The sequence below is a fragment of the Salminus brasiliensis genome, chromosome 1 (genome assembly GCF_030463535.1).
Source record: "Salminus brasiliensis chromosome 1, fSalBra1.hap2, whole genome shotgun sequence".
Lineage (NCBI taxonomy): Eukaryota > Metazoa > Chordata > Actinopteri > Characiformes > Bryconidae > Salminus > Salminus brasiliensis.
The window spans coordinates 35,680,967-35,704,754 of NC_132878.1; the positions used below are offsets into that span (position 1 = coordinate 35,680,967).

At 42.2% G+C, this 23,788-nt stretch overlaps 2 protein-coding genes across 4 annotated transcripts; both read left to right on the forward strand.

Annotated features, from left to right (window-relative positions):
- Positions 1-584: 584 nt before the first annotated feature.
- Positions 585-10,111, forward strand: nup43 (nucleoporin 43). The gene is made up of 8 exons (XM_072695649.1): positions 585-838; positions 2,641-2,763; positions 5,242-5,319; positions 6,737-6,899; positions 8,310-8,445; positions 8,729-8,880; positions 9,007-9,123; positions 9,762-10,111. The coding sequence occupies exons 1-8, from the start codon at positions 719-721 to the stop codon at positions 9,986-9,988; spliced, it is 1,116 nt and encodes a 371-aa protein (XP_072551750.1). The 5' UTR covers positions 585-718; the 3' UTR covers positions 9,989-10,111.
- Positions 10,112-14,002: 3,891 nt separating this feature from the next.
- Positions 14,003-23,363, forward strand: lats1 (large tumor suppressor kinase 1). Of its 3 annotated transcripts, XM_072678626.1 has the most exons (8): positions 14,005-14,179; positions 15,375-15,824; positions 16,363-16,513; positions 16,804-18,260; positions 19,579-20,161; positions 20,324-20,506; positions 20,939-21,045; positions 22,145-23,363. In XM_072678626.1, exons 2-8 carry the CDS (start codon positions 15,474-15,476, stop codon positions 22,655-22,657), a joined length of 3,345 nt encoding a protein of 1,114 aa, XP_072534727.1. In that variant the 5' UTR covers positions 14,005-14,179; positions 15,375-15,473; the 3' UTR covers positions 22,658-23,363. The 3 variants fall into 3 exon arrangements, with proteins under 3 accessions (XP_072534735.1, XP_072534734.1, XP_072534727.1); XM_072678634.1 differs by lacking the exons at positions 20,324-20,506; positions 20,939-21,045; positions 22,145-23,363 and adding an exon at positions 18,477-18,522 and having other exon boundaries at positions 14,003-14,179; positions 19,579-19,668; XM_072678633.1 differs by lacking the exons at positions 20,324-20,506; positions 20,939-21,045; positions 22,145-23,363 and having other exon boundaries at positions 14,003-14,179; positions 18,477-19,605.
- The last annotated feature ends 425 nt before the right edge of the window (positions 23,364-23,788 follow it).

A 23,788-nucleotide genomic window follows, 5' to 3' on the forward strand; every position in this document is an offset into this window, starting at 1 on the left:
CTCTTTGGACCTCATGTTAGTAGTTCCTGTGAACAGCTATCAAATGCAAATGCAACTCTTGGAAGAAGCTCCAGACCTTTGTCATTTGTCATTAAGAATAATGGGAAAACAAAAACCTAACTGATCATTGTCCAATTACTTTTGAGCTTGTGAAAACTGAAGGACTATATTAAAAAAAAATCGTAAACAGTTAATGCTGAAAGTCCACACTTGATCCCTTCATTTCAAATTCATGGAGGTGGTGTAGAGGCAAAATGTAAACAGTAAAAAGTAAACAGACCCACCGAGTTTTGTTTATATCAGTGTGCACCTAAAAAAGTATATCACTTTTTGTATGATTACATATTTAGGCATTATTGGGGTTTTTTTCTATATTTTTATTATTATTTGTATTATTAATTATTACTAATTCCACTGCAAATCAAGCATTTATCAGGGTTTGAGATCTCAGGAACTGAGATCAGATGCACCAAAGATGAACAGCACTGTCAGTGGGAGCTGCGCAGGCTCTCTGCTGCCTGTCAGATTAGGGCGTACGCAACGTTGATGAATAAGGGACCGCCTGTTGGCTTCGCCTGAGCACACGCTCGGTTTGTCTCCGCGGAGCCGCCGTAGTTTAGCGGAAAGGAGGACCTGGCGGGACACGGGAAACTTGGAGCTCGGTTTAAGTAGCTAGCTAGCTAGCAGAAGACCTATAAGGTGGCGTCTACAGTCAGCAATGGAGAGCATCAACGCGAAATACGTGTCTCAGAAGATCAGTAAAACGCGCTGGAGGCCTGTACAGGCGGCGTCCCTACACCAGCCACACTGCTTCGCCACCGGCTCCTGGGACAACGAGGTACCACCACCACCACCAACACAGACACACACACACATACACTGAACCCCGAGCTACTGAACTCTTACTAACTCCCACAGTTACAGTGAGGACCTGACTGCACTGATCGATGCTATTTCGCCGTTAGGTAGCTACTAGCGTTTATACAGTTAACGGCTGTGTTCTTCCTGTGTGCTGCTAACGTTAACAGCCGCACTAGCTGTACCCTAGATTAACACACTGTCTTTAAAACAGCATGGGGGGTGATTTACCTGGACTGTGGTGTTCAGCTGAGCTTCACGTTAAGAGCAGTACCACCGATTGGTCAGAAGCTCTTTATCATTCATTCATTGAGATGTAGCTAAATGAAGTGTCTACAGTCTGCACTTATAGCCATTTCATCTACACACTATACACACCCACAGCCTCCAAGTGTCTCTACTAAATCCTTAAAAAAATACCATTTCTGAAAGTAGCTCTCATTCATGAATGGTGTTTAAAAGGATGTTTAGGTGTAAATGTCATCATAGAGCTCTCGCTAATATATCAGGCAAGTTATTCAGATTTTTATGCAACAACTTTCTTGTGATGAGCCGTTAAAGGACCACTATGTAAAGTTTTTACCTTAAGATAACAGCTTGGTCGTGATGCTTCATTGACTTGTAATCTGAGGAATAGCATCTATATTATTCCCCATTCGGGGCTCAGCACGCTGCTAACTGCACTATGTAACTCTGGAGAAGCGAGCACTTCATTTAATTTATTTTTTATTTACTCTCATGGCCTATCGATGGCATAGTTTTTATCAGTAGAGACTATGATAGTGTTCTTTAACCTCTAAGACACTTTGGAAACATTGGTTTCTTTGTAGTTGTGCACACTTGATTACTGTAGCAGCTTTGTATCTGTTTAGTTCCTAGATCAGGACAGATGGACAATGGACAATGTCCTGACAATGTCCTGCTCCAGCATCATCCACAGGAGCCGTGACCATCTATAAACTTCAAGCTAATCGGAGGAAGAGCATCTATATTGTTCCCTATTCAGGGCTCAGCCCGCTGCTAACTGCACTATGTAACTCTGGAGAAGCGAGCACTTTATTTTCTGTGTAAAAACCTGTAATATTACTCTACCGCATATGATTATTTCTCTTTTAGTGATGGTTCTGTATGCGTGTACATAATGAGTTATATTTCCTGACTGTGGGGGGAGCTCATGAGCAAGAAGTACCAATTGTCTGTACTGCTGCTTTAAGCCAATAAACGCTTTGGGATGTTTTACATTTACCCTCCCTGAATTAAGGAAACCTAACTTTTAACAGTTCTTTAAAAAAAAAAAAAAAGATCCCAGAAAACTACATACATTGGACTTAACTACACCTTTAAATCCTGTTGCTAAACCTTGAAATCAACAGTGTTGTACAGCATCAGCACCAATGTACGGGCAAAGACAATAGTCCAGCCAGTCATCCAACTGTAGCATAACTAGCTTCCTAGTTACTCTCCTGGCAAGCGCTCAACCTCTGTTCCAGCTCGTCTTGGGTCGTGTTAAAATGCAGACAACCAAAGGGTGATGACAGGGTTGTGGGTTCGATACCTGGGTTTGGCAAGCTGCCACTGTTTGGCCCTTTAGTAAGAGCGCCACAGGAGTGGCTGCCCGCCGCTTCGGGCATGTGTGCTCACTGTCGCCGCGTGTGTTTGCTCACTAGTACGTATGTGTGTGTTCACTGCATGGATTGGTTAAAGGCAGAGACCAAATTCCAGCTGGTGAATATGGTCTTGTCTTACTTTGTGTAACATGCTGCATTACTGTTGTGCTTACAGACTAATCATGTTTGCATCTGGAGCGTGGGAGAGACTGGAATGATTTGTGAAGATGATGCGCTGGAGGGAGATCCACAATTACTGTGTGATTGTAAACATGGAGGAGATGTGCTGGACTTGCAGGTGAGTCTCATGAAAATTTGAGACTGGGAGTTATTCATGCCATCTTTTAGCTAGAGATGAAATAATGCGTATACTGTCAGGTTTGATAATATCCTTCATTTTAGGGGGTCTTCAGCGTTTTACGTGGGTAGGTTGGGTTTCCCAAAAGCATCTTAGCACAAAAAGGATTCCTAAACTGTTGAGCAGCTTTACACTAAGCCCCCTCTCTACCAGTTAAGATACATTTTAAAGCTAAGATGCTTTTGAGAAAAATGGAGCCAGATTGGTTCGGATCAGAACATTTTACAAGTACTTCTGCAAAATAGAAAGCTTTATATATATATATACAGTGGGGAGAACAAGTATTTGATACACTGCTGATTTTTCAGGTTTTCCCACTTGCAAAGCATGTAGAAGACTGTAATTTTTATCATAGGTACTCTTCAACTGTGAGTGATGGAATCTAAAACAAAAATCCAGAAAAATACATTGTATGATTTTTAAATAATTAATTTCCATTTTATTGTGGGAAATAAGTATTTGATCATCTATCAACCAGTAAGAATTTTGGCTCTCACAGACATGTTACTTCTTCTTTAAGAAGCCCTCCTGTTCTCCACTCATTACCTGTATTAACTGCACCTGTTTGAACTCGTTACCTGTATAAAAGACACCTGTCCACACACTTAATCAGTCAGACCCCAGCATCTCCACAATGCCCAAGACCAGAGAGCTTTGTAAGGACATCAGGGATAAAATTGTAGACCTGCACAAGGCTGGGATGGGCTACAGGACAATAGGCAAGCAGCTTGGTGAGAAGGCAACAACTGTTGGTGCAATTATTAGAAAATGGAAGAAATGCAAAATAACGGATAATCTCCCTCGGTCTGGGGCGCCATGCAAGATCTCACCTCGTGAAGCATCAATGATCTTGAGGAAGGTGAGGAATGAGCCCAGAATTACACGGCAGGACCTGGTCAATGACCTGAATAGAGCTGGGACCACAGTCTCAAAGAAAACAATCAGTAACACTCTACGCCGTCAAGGATTAAAATCCTGCAGTGCACGCAAGGTGCCCTTCCTCAAGCCAACGCATGTCAAAGCCCGTCTGAAGTTTGCAAATGACCATCTGAATGATCCAGAGGAGGAATGGGAGAAGGTCATGTGGTCTGATGAGACAAAAATAGAACTTTTTGGTTTAAACTCCACTCGTCATGTTTGGAGGAAGAAGAATGATGAGTACAACCCCAAGAACACCATCCCAACCGTGAAGCATGGCGGTGGAAACATCATTCTTTGGGGATGCTTTTCTGCAAAGGGGACAGGACGACTGCACCGTATTGTGGGAAGGATGGATGGGGCCATGTATCGTGAGATTTTGGCCAACAACCTCCTTCCCTCAGTAAGAGCACTGAAGATGGGTCGTGGCTGGGTCTTCCAGCATGATATCGACCCAAAACACACAGCCAGGGCAACTAAAGAGTGGCTCCGTAGGAAACATCTTAAGGTCCTGGAGTGGCCTAGCCAGTCTCCAGACCTGAATCCAATAGAAAATCTTTGGAGGGAGCTTAAAGTCCGTGTGGCCCAGCGACAGCCACGAAACCTGAAGGCTCTGGAGGAGATCTGTATGGAGGAGTGGGCCAAAATCCCTGCTGCAGTGTGTGCAAACCTTGTCAAGAACTACAGGAAATGTCTCATCTCTGTAATTGCAAACAAAGGTTTCTGTACCAAATATTAAGTTTCTTTTTCTGGTGTATCAAATACTTATTTCCCACAATAAAATGGAAATTAATTATTTAAAAATCATACAATGTATTTTTCTGGATTTTTGTTTTAGATTCCATCACTCACAGTTGAAGAGTACCTATGATAAAAATTACAGTCTTCTACATGCTTTGCAAGTGGGAAAACCTGAAAAATCAGCAGTGTATCAAATACTTGTTCTCCCCACTGTATATATATATATATATATATATATATATATATATATATATATATAGATAGATAGATAGATAGATAGATAGATAGATAGATAGATATAAACAGTGCAACAGTTCTGTAAACAGTGAACAAATATACAACGTCTCTGGTTACATTTCCAACATCCCAAATGGAAAGATGATTGCCAGTATGTCCCAAATGAACATATGCACAAGTTGTGTACAAGTTGACTCTGAAGCACAAGCTCTTAAAAAAAAAAGTTGTTATTTAAAATGTAAAGGTTTAACCTAGGACTTAATTGAGCAGTGCTGCAAAAAACGGTGAATTAATGACCCTCTGAAGAAATAACATTTTAAAATTTCATCATACTTGAATCCTGTCATGTATTTGCAACAAGTATCATATTTATGGCATGATGTTATCAGTAGGGACTATGATAAAGTGTTCTTTAACCTCTAAGACACTTTGGAAACATTTTTTTCATGAACAGCCATAATCCTAGTCTTCAAAAGGCGAAGTGTACACTTGATTACTGTAGCAGTTTCGTCTCTCTTTCAGTTCCTGGATCAGGACAGACTAATTACAGCATCATCCACAGGAGCCGTGACCATCTATAAACTTCATGCTAACAGCCAGGTATGAAAGATTCCCACTGTCTGTTCATGAGCATGCACTCAGTTCAACTTTATTATGCTGTTTATGTGCTGATGTACTATTTATTCGCATATCATTCACTGTATGGGTGATCAGTTTTGTGATAGTGACACAAGCGAGTGTATTGACATGGATATATATCATATAGATATGGTCAGCATTCAGCACCACTGACCAACTGCACTTTTTAGTACAGAGAGTGTAGTTAGTGCTGTTTTACTTGGATGAAGTGCAGCAGCTTCTGAAGTTTTTAGGAACCTGTCGCTGCATTTTGTCTGCATTTTAGAATATTTTATTAACTATCATGTGTTGTGAAATTGTATTTAAATATCAGGAGGTATTATTTTTATCATGTGGCCCACCCCTACTTCACTACCCAGTCGGTTTATGAAGCTAATATGCTAAAAACAGCCAATTACAAGGACAATGAATTATGGTTGTTAAAATGGCACTTTTTTTTACAAATGTGAAAAATAAACTTTTGGATATAGGGCCTTTTAGATAGCCTACAGTTTGGCATTTAAACAAGTTTCAACCCCACGTGCCTAAAATGCAAAGATTTGTTTTACTTTGCTAAGATATCACCACAATTGTGGGAATTAAATCATTACATTGCTGTCAGTGTTTGGTTAAATTCCTTTGTCTGTTTTAAGCACTTGTATTCTACATACACTATATGGACTAAAGTATTGGGACACCTGATCCTGTCTTTGAAAATCAAGGGTAGGAAAAAAGGGCGTATTCTTTTGTTTGGAGTCTCTACTGTCCAGCAAAGGCATTGCTGTGAGGACTCCCCAACGCATTCCAAAAATATTAGCCCCTTCAGTCCAGAGAACAAAGTTCCACTGCTCCACAGCTCAGTGCCCACACCTGGCATGGTGCCAATATGTTCATTTGCTCCAAAGAGTCCTTCTGTATTGACAGTACTTTTGTACAGGGACTAGACAAGCTGTTTGTGTGTGCATTTGCACATCTTTGTCAGCAATAGGTGCAATGTAGAGTAGGTGAGTGTATTCACTGTCCACAAACATTTGGACATGTAGTGTATCTGTTATTTAATGCCGTATGTGGTTTAGGTTAAATGTGGCTATATAGTGTATTTTAAGCATGTGCATGCTTAATATTCTCTACCAATGAGCCAAAACATTAGGACCCTGCTTAATATATAATACTACTAAAGGTGTCCTGTGGTATCTGTCAGTCTCTCAGATCTTTAAACGTGTCCATTTCTCCCACATCCAACACATTAACTACAGGAACCTCACACACCCCAGAACTTAAGATAATTAACATTACTACGTTAGGCTGTAATGTTTTGGCTTATCTGTGTCTAGACTGAAGATTCCACAACCTGCAGGCTGATATCTATGTTTTTGGTGGTTTGTTTCATGGCCCATAGACTCTGTCTGTGGCTCACGTGTGGGAGAGAGCGCATCATTACCAGCGTGCCAGCGCCCCATGCACTGGCGTGGTGTGCAGTAGTCCAGATGTGGTGTCTGTAGGAGAGGACGGGAGAGTGATTCTCTACAAAGCTGACCAAAGAGGGATTGCGCGTGTCATCGGTCAGTACTGCATGGCCTACCACTTTAAGAATTTTGTAGAAAGCAATACAGTGCATCATGATATCTCAGATTTTACCAAGATGCAGATTGGTTTCTTTATGTTTTGGGGGAATTGGCTTATTGCTCCAAATATGCAGTTGATTGTTTGCCAGGTTACTATTTCGAACATAAAGATGTTTTACTTTTCATGTCTGCTTTATTAGATCTCCTATTGATTGGTCATATTCAAATCTAAAATACCCATTTGGCCCCTTAGCAAATAATTTTATTTATTTTTATCATTTATGTAATTGTACCTCATAGGAAGTACCACAAATGTGCTTATGTGTTGTATGTGTTCATTTAGCCCACACAATGGACCTTTTTCGTCAAAGTACATTCAAATCTCATAATAAAATGGGCACATGCAAATTCCACGGTTTTGTTATTAACCAATTTTCATCATTTCATCTTATTGTTTCTGTACCATTTGGTTAGACTTGCAAACTTGAGCAAACAGGTTTTGACAACCTCAAGTTCTTAAGTTCAAAGTTGCATTTCAATCAATATAAGCAATAATATCAACAAGAACAATAATAGTACTTGTGTACTTTGTTTCCAGGCTAATTTAAACAAACACTTAAACAGTAAATTACTCCAGTATATTATAATTGCACTGCACAGTGACATCTTTTCACTCTTAATTCTTTTCACTGATTGTAATTGTAAGACTGTAAAGTTATGTAAGCTCTGGGCAGCAAGGGGTGCTGTGCACTCACTGCTCAACCCCAAACTTCACTTGCAAAAACCTCCATTGGCTCAGGAACTGCTGAATGCTTTCTTTGCTGTATGAAAACATCTGCATTAAACTTTACAGACCTTATGTGAATTATAAGAGTGTGATTTGGGGCAAGCAGTTTGCATCAGTTTCTCATTCCACACCCGAAGATTGATCAATTTGAAGAGCTATTGTTAATATAAATCAGCCCATGTACAGAAATCCTCTGTATTGGAAACGTAAACTGTGATTGGTGCATCCCTACCTATTGTGGTATAAATTGGTGTTAAAATCACACTGAATGCAGTAATGTAACTTATGAAACTATATGTATAGTAGTGGAATAAAGACAACAAAAACACTCCAAATCAAAGTGTGTTTCATTAGCTATTTTTCAGCCCCAAAACGCAACTGTGGCTGTCCAGCACTGGAAGTTGTCTTAAGTTTTGGAATTGCTGACTTGGTCGGCTGAACTGCCATATAAAGTATAAGCCTGAGTTGGATACAAATAGTTGTGAGATCAGCAGAACAGAAGTAGAGCCCAGCAGGGAATATATAGTTTTCTCCATACCCTGATACAGTGGGAAAGGATTTTTTTTTTTTGTATTATTTGTTTGTTTTAAGCGTTTGCACAATGACATTTTTCTCCACAGAAAATGCAGACAGCAGCACAATCCACGCAGTGACATTTCTTCGGACGACTGAAGTGCTGACAGTAAACTCCATTGGGCAACTGAAGCTCTGGGACTTCAGGCAGCAGGGCAGTGAGCCTGCACAGATCCTCTCTCTGTAAGACTCATTCACACGACATAAAGCCACACACCAGTAGTACACTGTTTTCTCCTGTAGCACCTTAATGAAAACTGCTGCTTCTTTATGTAAGACAGTGTCATATAAAGTTATGCCAGACTGTGATTTTATTTATTTTGTTACCCCCAGTTCTATCATAAATGTACAAAGGACATTTCTTTCCTCCTCTTAATTACCAGCGTTCTAGTTGAGGCTTCATTTAGTTGGTTCACACAGTTGGTTGGTACATAGCAGTAACACTAGCTGGTTTTTGTCTCTGCAGCACTGGGGACAGAGTGCCGCTGCACTGCGTGGACAGACACCCAAACCAGCAGCATATAGTGGCCACTGGAGGCCAGGATGGTATGCTATGCATCTGGGACGTCAGGCAGGGCAACATGCCCTTCTCTCTTATGGAAGCCCACTCTGCTGAAAGTGAGTGCCTGGTCTGTCAGTGTGGAAATCTGGGTTTCACTCCTGATATGTCTCAAACTATGTTGTTTGCTTGTTTGTTTTTCTTATTCCTTAGCACTGATTTTTTTTCTTTCATTTCTTTTTTAGTGTGGGAGGTCCATTTCCACCCGTCAAACCCAGACCACTTGTTCACCTGTTCAGAAGATGGCTCTCTGCTGCATTGGGAGACCTCCTCTAGCTCAGACACTCCCTCATTCCTACAGAGTAAGCATATTCCTCAGCAACCTCCAGGGTCTGACTTAAACAAAACGAATGGCATCACAGTCCAATTAGACCCCTATTTTGATAATGTTGCTAGAATTCCATGTAGCAATGTCATGTACACACTCATGTCCACCAATTTAAGAAAAATAACATCATGCAAAAATCTTATTAGCGAAAAACAAAAGGTTTTCTAATATAACTAAGCCATATTTTCAAACCCTCATGTTATGTTATTAAATATAAATTGTGTTTCTTGGTATAAAGAGCCTAAAGCCTAAAGGTTTTGCCTAAATGATGATTTCCCACATTTCTGATGAAGCTCACAGTCCTTGTGATAAATTATCGTCAGTACACCAAAAGCATTTAAGTGAGCATAATTAGTCCCTTTTATAAATCTGTGTGGAATCTGGCTTTATGCCCAATATAGGATTGTCGTCCATTCACCTTTAGGTTTTCGGTCTTTGCCTTATTTTCCTAGGAAAATTAGACAGTCACTGCTTCTTTAACTTTTGACAAGCAGTATATGGTAATGCATACAATATTTTCATGAGAATGTGGGCTGTAGTGTGGATGCTGTAGTTCTGGGGGATTTGAGGGATCTGATTAATTTTTTACATTGTTGTCTTTCTGTCTGTCAGGCCGCAACACCAGCTTGATATCCCGCAGCGCTGCAGCTCCAGCGGGGGGAAACCAGTCCCTCATCAGTGCCTGGCTCAATGGAGACTCCAGCAAAGGCAGACTGGAGACCACTCACATGCTTCCCAGCCAGACTTTGTCCGTCAACAGTCTGGATGTGCTCGGACAGTGCTTAGTGTGCGGCACTGATGGGGAGGCGGTTTACATACACAGACGGGTCCCTGTGTGATGTGCAGCGTTACAGGTTTTGATAATAGTCAGTAAATGCTCTTTTGACAAACAGTTTTGTTGCTTGTTTTGTTATGCTTTCTTTGGTTAATGCAATGCTATTAATAAAAGAGGGATCTTTTTACATGTGTGAATGTGTGCACTGCATATGAACTGCGTCAAATGTAAAACAGCGTCTTCTGTGTTTACGAAACGTCTACTACTACTACCACCACCACCAAGACTTTACTGCTGCAGTTAAATCAGTTAAATCAGGAATATAGACCTGATGTTCTAGGCTATATCAGGTTAACACGATTTCTTATTACGCTAAATGTTGAGTCACCGTTTGCTGTTACATGCAATGTTGAGTCGAATACATCTACAGCATTTGGCTGACAGTCTTATTCAGAGTGACTTGTATTTGGATCATGTTGCACATCATGTTGTAACACCAATGTTAATGGCACTGTTGATGGCCTCTAAATTAACCCCCCTTAAATGTAACTCTTCTAAATTCAATATAAAGCAATACTGTGTAGGATTTAGCTTAAAATAACAGCTTCAGTCTCACTGTTATTATCCACTGACTTGTAATAAGGTGAACAATGCCTTTATTGTTGCTGTTTCAGGCTTGAAACACTGTTATCTGCTCTATGTAACTTTGGTGAGGCGGGACAATGCTTGTGCAAATTGTGTAAGTCATATTTGTGTCAAATCTTGTAATATTACTTCCACTGTGACGGTGTACACGATTCTTCCACTTCCAGTGACTGTATGTCTCAGTTTGTTTAGAAAACTGTCTTTAGTAGTGGCTCAAATGACAAATTTCACCTCCTGACTGTAGGGGGAGCTCATAATGCTGGTTTAACCAACTAACCTGAGTAGACTACATTTTTATTCCAGTAAAGTATAAGTAAAATTGGGAATCCCTTCAGTGCTTAAGCAATCCTGACTGTAGCCTAGCATACAATATGCAGGACATTACATGGACAAAAGTTTTGGGACACACCTCTTACATTATTTTGGCTGAGTGTCAGTATAAGTGTTAAGAAATGTGCTGCTGCAGAACTTCAGCATACAATCTGAAGGACACTACATGGACGAAAATATTGGGACACACCCTTTAATTTTATTTTATTGTATCACTAAGTTATAAGTAACTTAATATTCAATTCAATTCAAATGTATTTCTATAGCGCTTTTCACAATGAATGTTGTCACAAAGCAGCTTTACAGAGATATGGGTCCGAGGCTCTTTTGGGCAAGCTAGTGGCAACAGTGACAAGGAAAAACTCCCTCGGATCAAGAGGAAGAAACCTTGAGAGACACAAAGACTGAAATGGGGAACCCATCCTCCTCAGATCGACACCGGATAATAACAATAAAAAGCCAAACAGGAATAAAAGCAATAAAACAAAACTGAAATAAGAAAAAAAAAAAATTTAAATGTGTTGTCAAGCCATACAAGATGAACAGCAGGTACTGCTGCGGGCCTTCAGCATAATGTCTGAAGTACACTACATGGACAAAAGTATTGAGACACACCTCTTAGTTTATTTTGGCTTGAGTGTCACCATAATTAAAGGAAACTTAGTGCTGCTGCAGAACGTCAGCATACAATCTGAAGGATACTATATGGACAAAAGTATTGGGACTCACCTCTTAATTGATTTTGGCTTGATTGTCACTATATTTATCAAAAAGCGTGGTGCTGCTGCAGACCAGCATACAATCTGAAGGATACTATATGGACAAAAGTATTGGGACTCACCTCTTAATTGATTTTGGCTTGATTGTCACTATAATTATCAAAAAGCGTGGTGCTGCTGCAGACCAGCATACAATCTGAAGGATACTATATGGACAAAAGTATTGGGACTCACCTCTTAATTGATTTTGGCTTGATTGTCACTATATTTATCAAAAAGCGTGGTGCTGCTGCAGACCAGCATACAATCTGAAGGATACTATATGGACAAAAGTATTGGGACTCACCTCTTAATTGATTTTGGCTTGATTGTCACTATAATTATCAAAAAGCGTGGTGCTGCTGCAGACCAGCATACAATCTGAAGGATACTATATGGACAAAAGTATTGGGACTCACCTCTTAATTGATTTTGGCTTGATTGTCACTATAATTATCAAAAAGCGTGGTGCTGCTGCAGACCAGCATACAATCTGAAGGATACTATATGGACAAAAGTATTGGGACTCACCTCTTAATTGATTTTGGCTTGATTGTCACTATATTTATCAAAAAGCGTGGTGCTGCTGCAGACCAGCATACAATCTGAAGGATACTATATGGACAAAAGTATTGGGACTCACCTCTTAATTGATTTTGGCTTGATTGTCACTATAATTATCAAAAAGCGTGGTGCTGCTGCAGACCAGCATACAATCTGAAGGATACTATATGGACAAAAGTATTGGGACTCACCTCTTAATTGATTTTGGCTTGATTGTCACTATATTTATCAAAAAGCGTGGTGCTGCTGCAGACCAGCATACAATCTGAAGGATACTATATGGACAAAAGTATTGGGACTCACCTCTTAATTGATTTTGGCTTGATTGTCACTATAATTATCAAAAAGCGTGGTGCTGCTGCAGACCAGCATACAATCTGAAGGATACTATATGGACAAAAGTATTGGGACTCACCTCTTAATTGATTTTGGCTTGATTGTCACTATAATTATCAAAAAGCGTGGTGCTGCTGCAGACCAGCATACAATCTGAAGGACACTATATGGACAAAAGATTGGGACTCACCTCTTAATTGATTTTGGCTTGATAGTCACTATAATTATCAAAAAGCGTGGTGCTGCTGCAGACCAGCATACAATCTGAAGGATACTACATGGACAAAAGTATTGGGACTCACCTCTTAATTGATTTTGGCTTGATTGTCACTATAATTATCAAAAAGCGTGGTGCTGCTGCAGACCAGCATACAATCTGAAGGATACTATATGGACAAAAGTATTGGGACTCACCTCTTAATTGATTTTGGCTTGATTGTCACTATAATTATCAAAAAGCGTGGTGCTGCTGCAGACCAGCATACAATCTGAAGGATACTATATGGACAAAAGTATTGGGACTCACCTCTTAATTGATTTTGGCTTGATTGTCACTATAATTATCAAAAAGCGTGGTGCTGCTGCAGACCAGCATACAATCTGAAGGATACTATATGGACAAAAGTTTTGTTTCAGACAGAATGGCTCAGAATGGTTCTGTAATAGGATGCCACTTAGTCAGTTGGTGAAATTTCATTCCTCCTAGATATTCCACCATCAACTGTGAGAGGTATGACTGAAAAGTGGAAGCGTTTAGGAGCCACAGCTACTCAGCCATGAAGTGGTGGACCACGTAAGGTTACAGAGCGGGGTCAACTAGTGCTGCTGCCTCCTCTGAAATGACCATCAGCACAAAAACTGCTCCCGGAGCTTCATGGCATACAGAGTGCTGTATGGAGTGGTGTAAAAGAAAGCACTCCCAGAAAAATGGAAGCTGTTAGAGCTGCAAGCGGGGGACCAACTCCTTATTAATGCCTATGGATTAATAATGGGAAGTCATAAAGCTCCTGTAGGTGCAGTGTGTTTTTTTGGGGGTAGAAATATAATAATGATGAACACTACAGACAGTCCAGTACTAAAACTTAACTTCAAAAATTATTAGTAATTTTTCACAAATATAATGGCAAGTAAAATGATTAGATTGTGAAATTACTCAGGAAAGCACTCATTCATCTAAATGCCTGCATTAGTGGGCTATCTAGAAGTGAATGGACCTGTAGGCCCCAGCACTACACACATCACACCAGCATGTTTGCAGCACACATCCTTCTCTATAGTGTTGAAATGATTTTTTATATCCTGTAATTATTCCGTTCATGTCTCCAACCCCTAGGCAGAGGGTGATTCGGTGTGAATTCAGTGAAGGTTTAGGGGGTGTGTGGTGCTGAGTGATCGCTCTTGGAGAGCAGAGCAGAGTGGAGCGCTCACACATCCGGGCATCTCTGCTCTGACAGACTCGGAGTGCCAAGGCGACGGTGTCAATACAAAAGCCCGAGTCGTTAGCCGAGCTAGCTGTGCTTTTAGGACACTTTCACTCACTCTTAGTCCCTCTTTCAGCTCCTCCGGCCGACAGTGCTCGATAAAGGTTCGGTGTGTTCACGATGGATATTCTTTAGTCGAGGGTGAGTAACTTTAAGGCTCCGCTGGCTGTCGGGGGGGGGGGGGGGCTAACGGCTATGCTAGCTAGCTAGTTAGCTAGCGTCAGCTCACCAGTTTGAATAGTTAGCTAACTTTTAGGCCGCGTCGCTCTGCTATCAACAGGTCTTCACTTTTTCCGACATAACAGAAGTTTTCTATGCAGTATATTCTCAGAAGCGGTGTATTTAACATAATACTCTTCGAAAGTACGAGAATAAAGTGAGTCTTGGAGTGCTAGCTAGCTAGCAAAGCTGTGTAACTCGGTAACTTTAGCATTAGCTAGTGCTAGCTGGCTAACCCAGACTAGCCAGGCTAGCGAGCGTCTGTCTGTGTTCAACATGAAGTCCTGTAAGAGGAGTCGGTACTAAATGATGATCTTATTTAGATAGTGCTAGTTATACATGCAGCGAAGTCGCAGTTTTCCTTTATCACGTATTTAAGGGGTTTGGTAACTAACTGTAGGGATAGTTAGATCATTTAGCCTGTTAACTTGATCTGGAATTTGAAGAAATTAAAGGACTCCAATGTTAAGTGGTGCATTCAGATGTATGACGGCAAGTATATTAAAACAAATGCTTGCTGGACATTCCTAGAGTAAATTAAGAAAAGTGTTGAAACAGCCTTCTGTTTTTATATCCCCAACATTAAGGAGCTGTTTTCTGTCTAGTTTTCAGTATTCTTTGCTCTTCTTTTTATATAGATTTCATTTCTGCCTGTTGTTTTTGTAGCTGTGAATCGCATTTATGTGCCTTTGTATGTCTGAAAGTTGATGTACAATTAGTTATTCATGTTGTTGGTGGTGGTGGTGAGTAGACTGTGCTAAAGAATTCTTGTTAATCTGGAAAGATGGCTTCACAGTAAACCTACTAGCTTCTGACAGCAAGGCAGAGCTTGCATATCGTGTCCTCCTGCACAAATGCTTTCCACTAAAGTTTACATTGCAAACCATGTAGAAGATGAGATAACCTGCAAGTTTTGTATGGATGGCTTGTCGAAACTAGCGTGTCAGCTTGGAATGACATAACTTTGGAAGTTGGTTGTGGAATCATGTTTGAGTTTACTATCTGAGCTTTATGTCCAACCCGTTTTAATACTCTGTTGTTCTGTCTTCTCCTTTCTGTTGTTTGTCTGTAACCTTTGCATGTAACTTTGACACATCGGCATCGCTCTGGAATGCAGGTGAAACCCACTGCTGGTTGTTAACGTTCTCACAGTGTCGCTGTGCTCCCTGCAACTCATCTCATTCACATCAGGGATTGGCGAGATACATGGTTTTTCATGAAGAGAGGCGAGAAACCCGAAGGATACAGGCAGATGCGGCCGAAGACGTTTCCGGCCAGCAACTACAGTGGCAACAGTCAGCAGATGTTGCAGGAGATACGGGAGAGCCTACGGAACCTCTCCCGTCCTTCTGATGCTGGTAAAATGGAGACGGGTGGGGGCAAGAGCTTGCCAGAGGACCCGCGCCAGCAGGGCCGCAGTGCCAACCCCAAAAACCCGTACCACAAAGCTCTGCAGGAGATTCGCAAGTCATTGTTGCCATTTGCCACCGAGCCCACCTGCACCGGTCGAGCATATGAGGTCAACATGCAGATGCTACAGGAGCTGTTGGCTGCAGGCTTTGAAGAGGTAAGAGAATCACAGAAATATAGTACAGGAGTTCCCCGGCGTAGGTTAACAGGTTTACGATGTTTTGGTCCAAATAGGAATGTTCTCTTGTCAGGTGATCATTTCACATAGTTCAAGTATGACAGCAATGGTATGTGGACAGACGGGTTTTAGCGGTAGTGCAAGGCATGGCGCAATGCCGTGCTCACTTGTTTTCAACCACAGCTATGTGGTGCATGTTTGTTTTTGTTAGAATCAGTGCTCTGTTGGAGAAAACACTGTAGTGATGTTTTGTATCAGAGGAATTATTTATTAATGTCAGCAATATGACGTACAGCCTGTTTAAGGTCTTGGTATGGTCTCCACATGCTCATGTAATTTAAAGAAAGAAAGAAAGCACGCACGTGTTAAAAAACAAAACAAAAAAACACTCATTTTGTTTGTGTGCGCACGTTGGCTGTAAAACTAATGACATGAATTTGTGGGCATGTTTGATCATGAATGATATGCAAAATAATGCCTGTGTTAAAGTTTTCTGTGTGTGTATATATATGTGTAGGAGATGGTGATCTGTGCTCTGAAGAATACCAACAATCACAGTGTGGGGGCAGCTATAGAATACATCAGTAAGATGAGCTACCAGGATCCAATGAGAGAGCAGATGGTAGCTGCAGCAGTGCGTCCAACTAATGCAGCCATCAAAGCAGCTGGTGGGTGTGCCCTCCCCCCAGGGAACATTGTCCACTCTTTGGCCCATTCAGAAAACCAGTGTTCAATTGCATTGTGGTTCTGCACTTATGCTGTAATGATTTTTAATAGGAGCAATGCCAGTAAACTGTGAAAGCTGTTTGTAAATTAAGTTTCTTCATACATTTGTGTGTTGGTATATTTGTATGAAGACAAGATGGCCTGATTTAATGTTGTCTATGTTGTCATTTCTCTCCTGAAGTGTTTGTTTGAAGGTGGTAATGTTGTGTGTGTGTGTGTGTTTCCTGCCTAGGCCCCTCTCACATCCAACAGCCTGTTCTGCGGAGGCCAAGTTGGAAGGGCTCCAAGGAATCTTTGGCTCCACAGTGGCATGGGGCCCTGATGCCCGATGGCATCATGTACCGTTCAAACAGCCCTGGCCCTCAGGCCGACCTGCCCCGATCCTCCACCTACCCCCAAAATCATGGGTCTGGGGTCAGCAGCCAGTGGGTGAATCCTCCGCTCCCACCTCAGGTGCGTAGCGTCACCCCTCCCCCCTCCTCCTGGGACTCCAACCCCGCCACCAAACGCTACTCTGGAAACATGGACTACCTCGGGCCGCGCATTTCGCCTGTCCCTCAGGGGCCATGGCCTGATGGCTTCCCTAACCCTCCTGCCCAGGCCCAAAGAGGCATCAGCCCAGTGCCCGTAGGCCGTCAGCCTATCATCATGCAGGGTTCTGGTGGAAACAAGTTCAACTTTCCCCCTGCCTGGCCCCAGAATGGCTCAGCACAGGCAGAGTATGTGAGCGTGGCCGGCAGTGGCAGGCAGCCTCCTCCTCCATACCCACTGGGTCAAGCAAGCAGGCACAGTCCCACTGCCCAGCAGATGCAGTCTGGTGGTCCCACACCCTCCCCACCCTACTCCAACGGAGGCAACCTGCCACCATCCCTGCTGGTGTCCAATCGTAACAGCCACAACTTGGACATGTATCTTGGCGTACTGCCTCAGCCCAGGCCGCAGCAGCCTGGCTCCTCCCCTGGAAACAGCAGTAATCAAGAGGTTCCTTCACCCTCTTGGCCTCATAGCATCCCGGCACGCTCCAACTCCTTCACTAACACGCCTTCGGCAGGACGACCATGCCCGTCTGCACCTAACTCCCAGCCCTCTGCCACTACTGTCACTGCCATCACACAAGCACCTATTCTGCAACCAGTGAAAAGCATGCGGGTACAAAAACCTGAGCTTCACACAGCTGTGGCCCCAACTCATCCACCCTGGCTCCAGCAGCAGCAGCCACCCCCTCCTCCCTCCCCCTATCAGGAAGCTTCTGGCCCGGGGCTTACTGCACCTCAGATGCCTGCTGTTTCCGAGGTACCCAGTTACCAGGGTCCTCCACCTCCTTACCCCAAGCACCTCCTGCAGCAGCAACCACCAACTCCATGCCCGGCATATGAGCCCAACCCCAATGGTAGGAAGGATGATGAGGGAGGCGAGGATGACACGGACAATGCCAGCACTTGCTCCAGTGAGCGCGCTGAAGGCTCGGAGGCGGCTGTGAGCACAGAGCGAGAGAAGAAGCAGATTACCACCTCTCCGGTCCCAGTACGGAGGAACAAGCGAGATGAGGAGCGTCGAGGAGAGGGTAGAGTACAGCTCTATTCACCACAAGCCTTTAAATTCTACATGGAGCAGCATGTGGAGAACATCCTGAAGAATCACCAGCAAAGGATTCGTCGTAAGAAACAGCTAGAGAGCGAGATGCAACGGGTTAGCATCACTCCTTCTCGCTATTTTGCTTTCTATAGTATGTTACTTACTCTCTTGGTCTTTGCTTCTTTCCATCCTTCTCCTTTCCCATCATGCTGTCAGCGGGTAGTTGTCCTTCACTCTGGTATTTTTGTTCTTTTGCTTTGTTCCTAGTCCTGTCTTTTCTTTTTTTTTCTTTTTCTTTTTTTTCCTCTCTTTATTCTCCTCCTGTTGCAGCTGGTTTTTGAAGGTGGCAGCCGAGTAGTCTGCACACGCTGACAAAGTAAGGCACAGTAAAATGGAAGGTGGTGACTGAACAGCATGTTGAAGTCTGTCCTGGCATGAATACACAGTTTTTAGACACTGTGGGATGCATGATTGCATGCTTGCTCCAGTCTAATGCTATTGGATTGATATTTGTCTTGTGGATGAGTACTTTGCATAAAAGTTGTACAGTGGTTGCTAACAAGTTTAGCATGAGCATGACTACCATATTGCAAATTGTTCATCTGCTGTTAAATGTCCACATTTTCTGGTTATAGTATTCTTATTAGGGGTGTAACAGTGCATTGAAACATTGTGATGCCAGTGTGAAACAATGTTGACCTATAATTGTGAAATGGATGGTATGTGTCCTGAGTGGATTGTTACACCCATGATTATAAGTGCTGTGATGCACGTTGGTGCGAGTTAGAATTGTGTGGGAGTTGATTTGTTATACATCACAGTGCAATCTGTGTATTAGCTCATAACACTGCCTGTTATTGATGTCCCACAGTTTTGTGTGTGTGTGTGTGTGTGTGTGTGTGTGTGTGTGTGTGTGTGTGTGTGTGTGTGTGTGTGTGTGTGTGTGTGTGTGTGTGTGTGTATAATCTCCTTACAGATAGGCTGAGTCTTAGATGCGCCATTATGTTATTATATATATTATTATACAAACAGATACATTTAAACACAGAACATCATTGATTAAAAAGGAAAAGTAAGAGAGCGTCTAATAAACAGAAACCAAAACCAAAAAAGGATGCAATTGATATTAGTAGCTCCTCGGTTAGTGCTTCATTGTTTATTTTCTTGAAGACTACAAGTTTCTGTTTGAGTTTAAGCAGTAAGCAAGTTGAGAACAAGCGAATATAAACTGCTGATTGGCTAAAAAAATAATATGAACAATTTGACTTATAATACTTATAATATTTTTCTAAAAAAAATATTAATGCTCTGTATTATAAGTAAGGATGCTCTGATTTGAATGTAATGTGTGTTTGTTGTAATAACACTGTGCTTTTTTTGGGTGGGATAATGGCTGTAAAGCTCTGAGTAACTTACGTTTTTGTCTCCACAGGTGGGTCTGTCTGAGGATGCCCAGGAGCAAATGCGCATGATGCTCTCTCAGAAGGAGTCCAACTACATCCGTCTCAAACGTGCCAAGATGGAGAAGTCCATGTTTGAGAAGATAAAAACGCTGGGGATCGGGGCATTTGGCGAGGTCTGCTTGGCGCGGAAGGTGGACACTGGTGCGCTCTACGCTATGAAAACCCTCCGTAAAAAGGACGTGCTTCTGAGAAACCAAGTGGCCCACGTGAAGGCAGAGCGAGACATCTTGGCTGAAGCGGACAACGAGTGGGTGGTCAAGCTCTACTACTCTTTCCAGGACAAGGACAATTTGTACTTTGTCATGGACTACATCCCTGGTGGTGACATGATGAGCCTCTTAATCCGGCTGGGCATCTTTGGTGAAGAGCTGGCGCAGTTTTACATTGCCGAGCTCACCTGCGCTGTAGAGAGTGTGCACAAGATGGGCTTCATCCACCGTGACATCAAGCCGGACAACATCTTGATAGACCGTGACGGGCACATTAAGCTCACTGACTTCGGCCTGTGCACAGGGTTCCGCTGGACTCATGACTCCAAGTACTATCAGAGTGGTGAGCGTCGGAGTGAACGAAACTGCTGAAAGTTTTAGAAATGTTTTACAAAAATTTTAGAGATTATGTTTAGGATTTCATTTATTGTGATTTGTAAGAAGTGTACATGACCGATTATGAGTCATGGTGAATGGCCAGTCGCTCATACTCTTTCTATCCCAGGAGACCATGTGCGGCAGGACAGTATGGATTTCAGTAAGGAGTGGGAGGATCCAGCAAACTGTCGCTGTGGCGACCGGCTCAAGCCACTGGAACGGCGGGCTGCTAGGCAACATCAGCGCTGCCTGGCCCACTCACTAGTGGGCACGCCTAACTACATCGCCCCAGAAGTGCTGCTACGGACAGGTACACCAGCATATGGGCACTTTACATTCTTCTCTTACAGCACACACTGTTTTCAGCACACATACTCACTTTGTGGTGTTGCCTCAGTTAAACTCGGGAGTGTGTTACTGTGAAACTTTAGACTGATCTTTGTGCCGTGGGTCTTTGCTTCCATCTTGATATATGCATGTTGCACAGAACATGTATCTTAATGGTAAATGTCCTACTTATCAATTCAAAAGAGTGGATAGAAAACTTTATTTGAACATTTAAACATTTAAAAATATCAGACAAGCCAACTACTAGACAGTTTGTTTTCCTGGATTGGACACGCACACAGAACAGATGATTGAGAGAACCAAAGATTTCCAGGCTAAACATTCATGTATCAGTTGATTTTGACCTTACCTGACACTATTCTCTGTAGGCTGATCTGTGTTTGTGTTGTGGCAGGCTACACACAGCTGTGTGATTGGTGGAGCGTGGGGGTGATTCTGTATGAGATGCTGGTCGGTCAGCCTCCTTTTCTGGCTACAACTCCCCTGGAGACCCAGATGAAGGTGAGTAAAATTGTGCCAGGCAAGACTCTTAAACAATAAATTGGACAAAAATGGAGAACTGTTGTGTTTCCAAACTCTTGAGATTTCTGTCCTCTAATATACAGAATTAATCTTGAGAAAGCCTGAATATTTAGCTAAACAGTTAAGTATATTCTGTGAGAGTGTTTGGAAGCTTTGCGTTGAATAGAATAAATGTTTTCCTTAGCTTTTTGTTCAAGCCAGGTGATAGGCCCTTTGACGTTTTGTCACGTTAAAACATTTATTTTTTAAAGAAGTACTGTTGTGATAAAGATCAGAATCGGGGTCAGGGGGTCACATTTTTTGAGAAGTTGTAAACAGCCTCAGTAGATCATCAAGCATAAAACACTAATGCATGTTACTGTCTTTCGTAACAATTTTGCTAATTTGCCCGATTTGCTAATCAGTATCTAGGAAAAAAAAATATGATCTAAGCCTTTGCAGTGCTTAGGGTGCCCAAAAATGTGCACAGGCCACAGTGATAATTATTTTTGTTATTATTATTATTATTTAAGTTATTGTTCTTAAAGACAAAAAGCAACTGTACATTAGGATTTGCTAAATATATAGTTTTATGTCCACTCAAAAATAAAAATCACAAAAAAAGAGCAATTTGGTCAAGGGTGCCCAAACATTTTTATACAACTGGAAATATGTTATACATTTGTAAGAATACTGTTAAGTTATTTAGTACAGCTTGGGTTAAGGTTGCCTAATCCTGTTGATATGCCAGCCATACAACCTTAAAGACCTGATCCAGGTTATGAAGGCCTTCAGAGGCATTTGAATATTCAGAAGTCTTACGTGTTGGACCTTAGCTCTCTATGAGGTTAAATTTATTGCTTAAATCTACAAATATCCAGAAGGGGGAGCTTTCACTGGTAGAAAATCAAAAATAAAACCCCATCCAGGAGTTTCATGTCTTCTCTCCACATCTAATCCATCTAATGAATTAGTCCATGAATTGTACCCGCTGTGTTGGGGAGGAACCGAGCAGGATGCAGTGGTGTTTTGTGTGTGGCACAGTCCCATAGAAAGTATTTTCTCAGTGCGTATGTCTGTCTCTTTCTCTTTTTCTTAGGTGATACACTGGCAAACAACGCTGCACATTCCTCCGCAGGCCAAGCTGAGTCCAGAGGCGTCGGACCTGATTGTGAAGCTATGCCGCGGGCCAGAGGACCGGCTGGGGAAGAATGGCGCAGATGAGATCAAAGCCCACCCTTTCTTCAAGAACATTGACTTCTCCATCGACCTGCGGCAGCAGCATCACCCAGCTCCCTACATCCCTAAAATCACACACTGCACAGACACGTCCAACTTCGACCCAGTGGACCCCGACAAGCTGTGGAGTGATGACGACGGCAATCACAACGACACGCTAAACGGCTGGTTCAAAAATGGCAAGCACCCGGAGCACGCCTTCTACGAGTTCACTTTCCGCCGCTTCTTTGACGACAACGGCCACCCGTACAGCTGCCCCAAGCCCATCGGGTATGAAGGCTATGATGAGGAGGGAGAGGAGCCTGAAAACCCCACCCAAGGACAGGGGGCGGGCCAAGCGCAAGCGCAGGGACGGGACCTGGTCTATGTTTAGTCAGCCACACCCTACTACATTCTGCTACGAAAAAAAAAAAAAAGAGGAGGCAGACACTACACATTGTCTACTTGTGGAATGAACAAGTGTGTGTGTGTGTGTTCAGCCTCTCGCTCCTTTTGTTGGTACGGTTTTTGAGTCTGCTTTTACACTACATAAGGTTGTGTATAATTTATTCAGTGTTTAGCTCGTCGTCAGTGCGGTCTGAACGAATGAGAATGTACAAACACTCTGTACGTTTCTGAACACCCCAGTTTAAGCCTTAATTTATTTAAAACTGCTATAAAATGAGGACACTAGTGGCAAAGAATAGTTCTATCATGCCTTCTTCACAAATGACGTGTTAATTTATGATTGAGTAGGTCTCTTTCTCGCTCTGATCTGGCCTCGAATGGGCTGTGCAGGGATTGGTCGATTTATTAACTTTCTATTGCTGTGCCTTTCCTTTTACACTCTTTACACCAAAAAAACATGAGGGGAAGTAGCGTTTTAGCCGGTCGATTGAACTGACAGCTAGTTTTGAGCAAAGTTAATTGTGTGAAATGTATTATTAGCCTTCTGTGTATTTTCTAATTTATACACTCAAATGTATTTATAAATTATGCAGTGTACATTTTTGTGCATTCTACCCCCCCTCCCTCTTCTCTTCATTGTCAATTCTGTTGGTGTAGGTAATAAACCTAAGGGCAAGCTCCCTTCCTCTCTCGCTCGCGCTCTCTCTCTCTTCACCAGATATTTTTGTATTCTATTTTTGCCACTACACTTTTTTTGCCAGAATTTCTGGAAGTAATATCATCTTAGACATGACTTTCTAATGAACCTTGTTTGTGTACATACCAATTTGGGTGAGTACGTTCTCGTGTTGAGTGGAACAGTAACATCTTTTGGGGGAAGTGTGTGTGCGTGTGCGCCCCTCAAGGACAAAGTTCAGATTATTCTTCTGGGTGCTTCCAATTCAATAGGGCTATTTTAGTTAGAAGGTTGCAAGAAAAAAGACAATGGTGCTTTCCAGGGGGAATTGGCTACCTCATATCCCTTAACTTGGGCAATATCTGCTACACCTTTTTTTAGTGCTGAAATACAGAATAATCAAAAGTGCAGATTATTGTTTGTTTATTTATTTATTTTTTT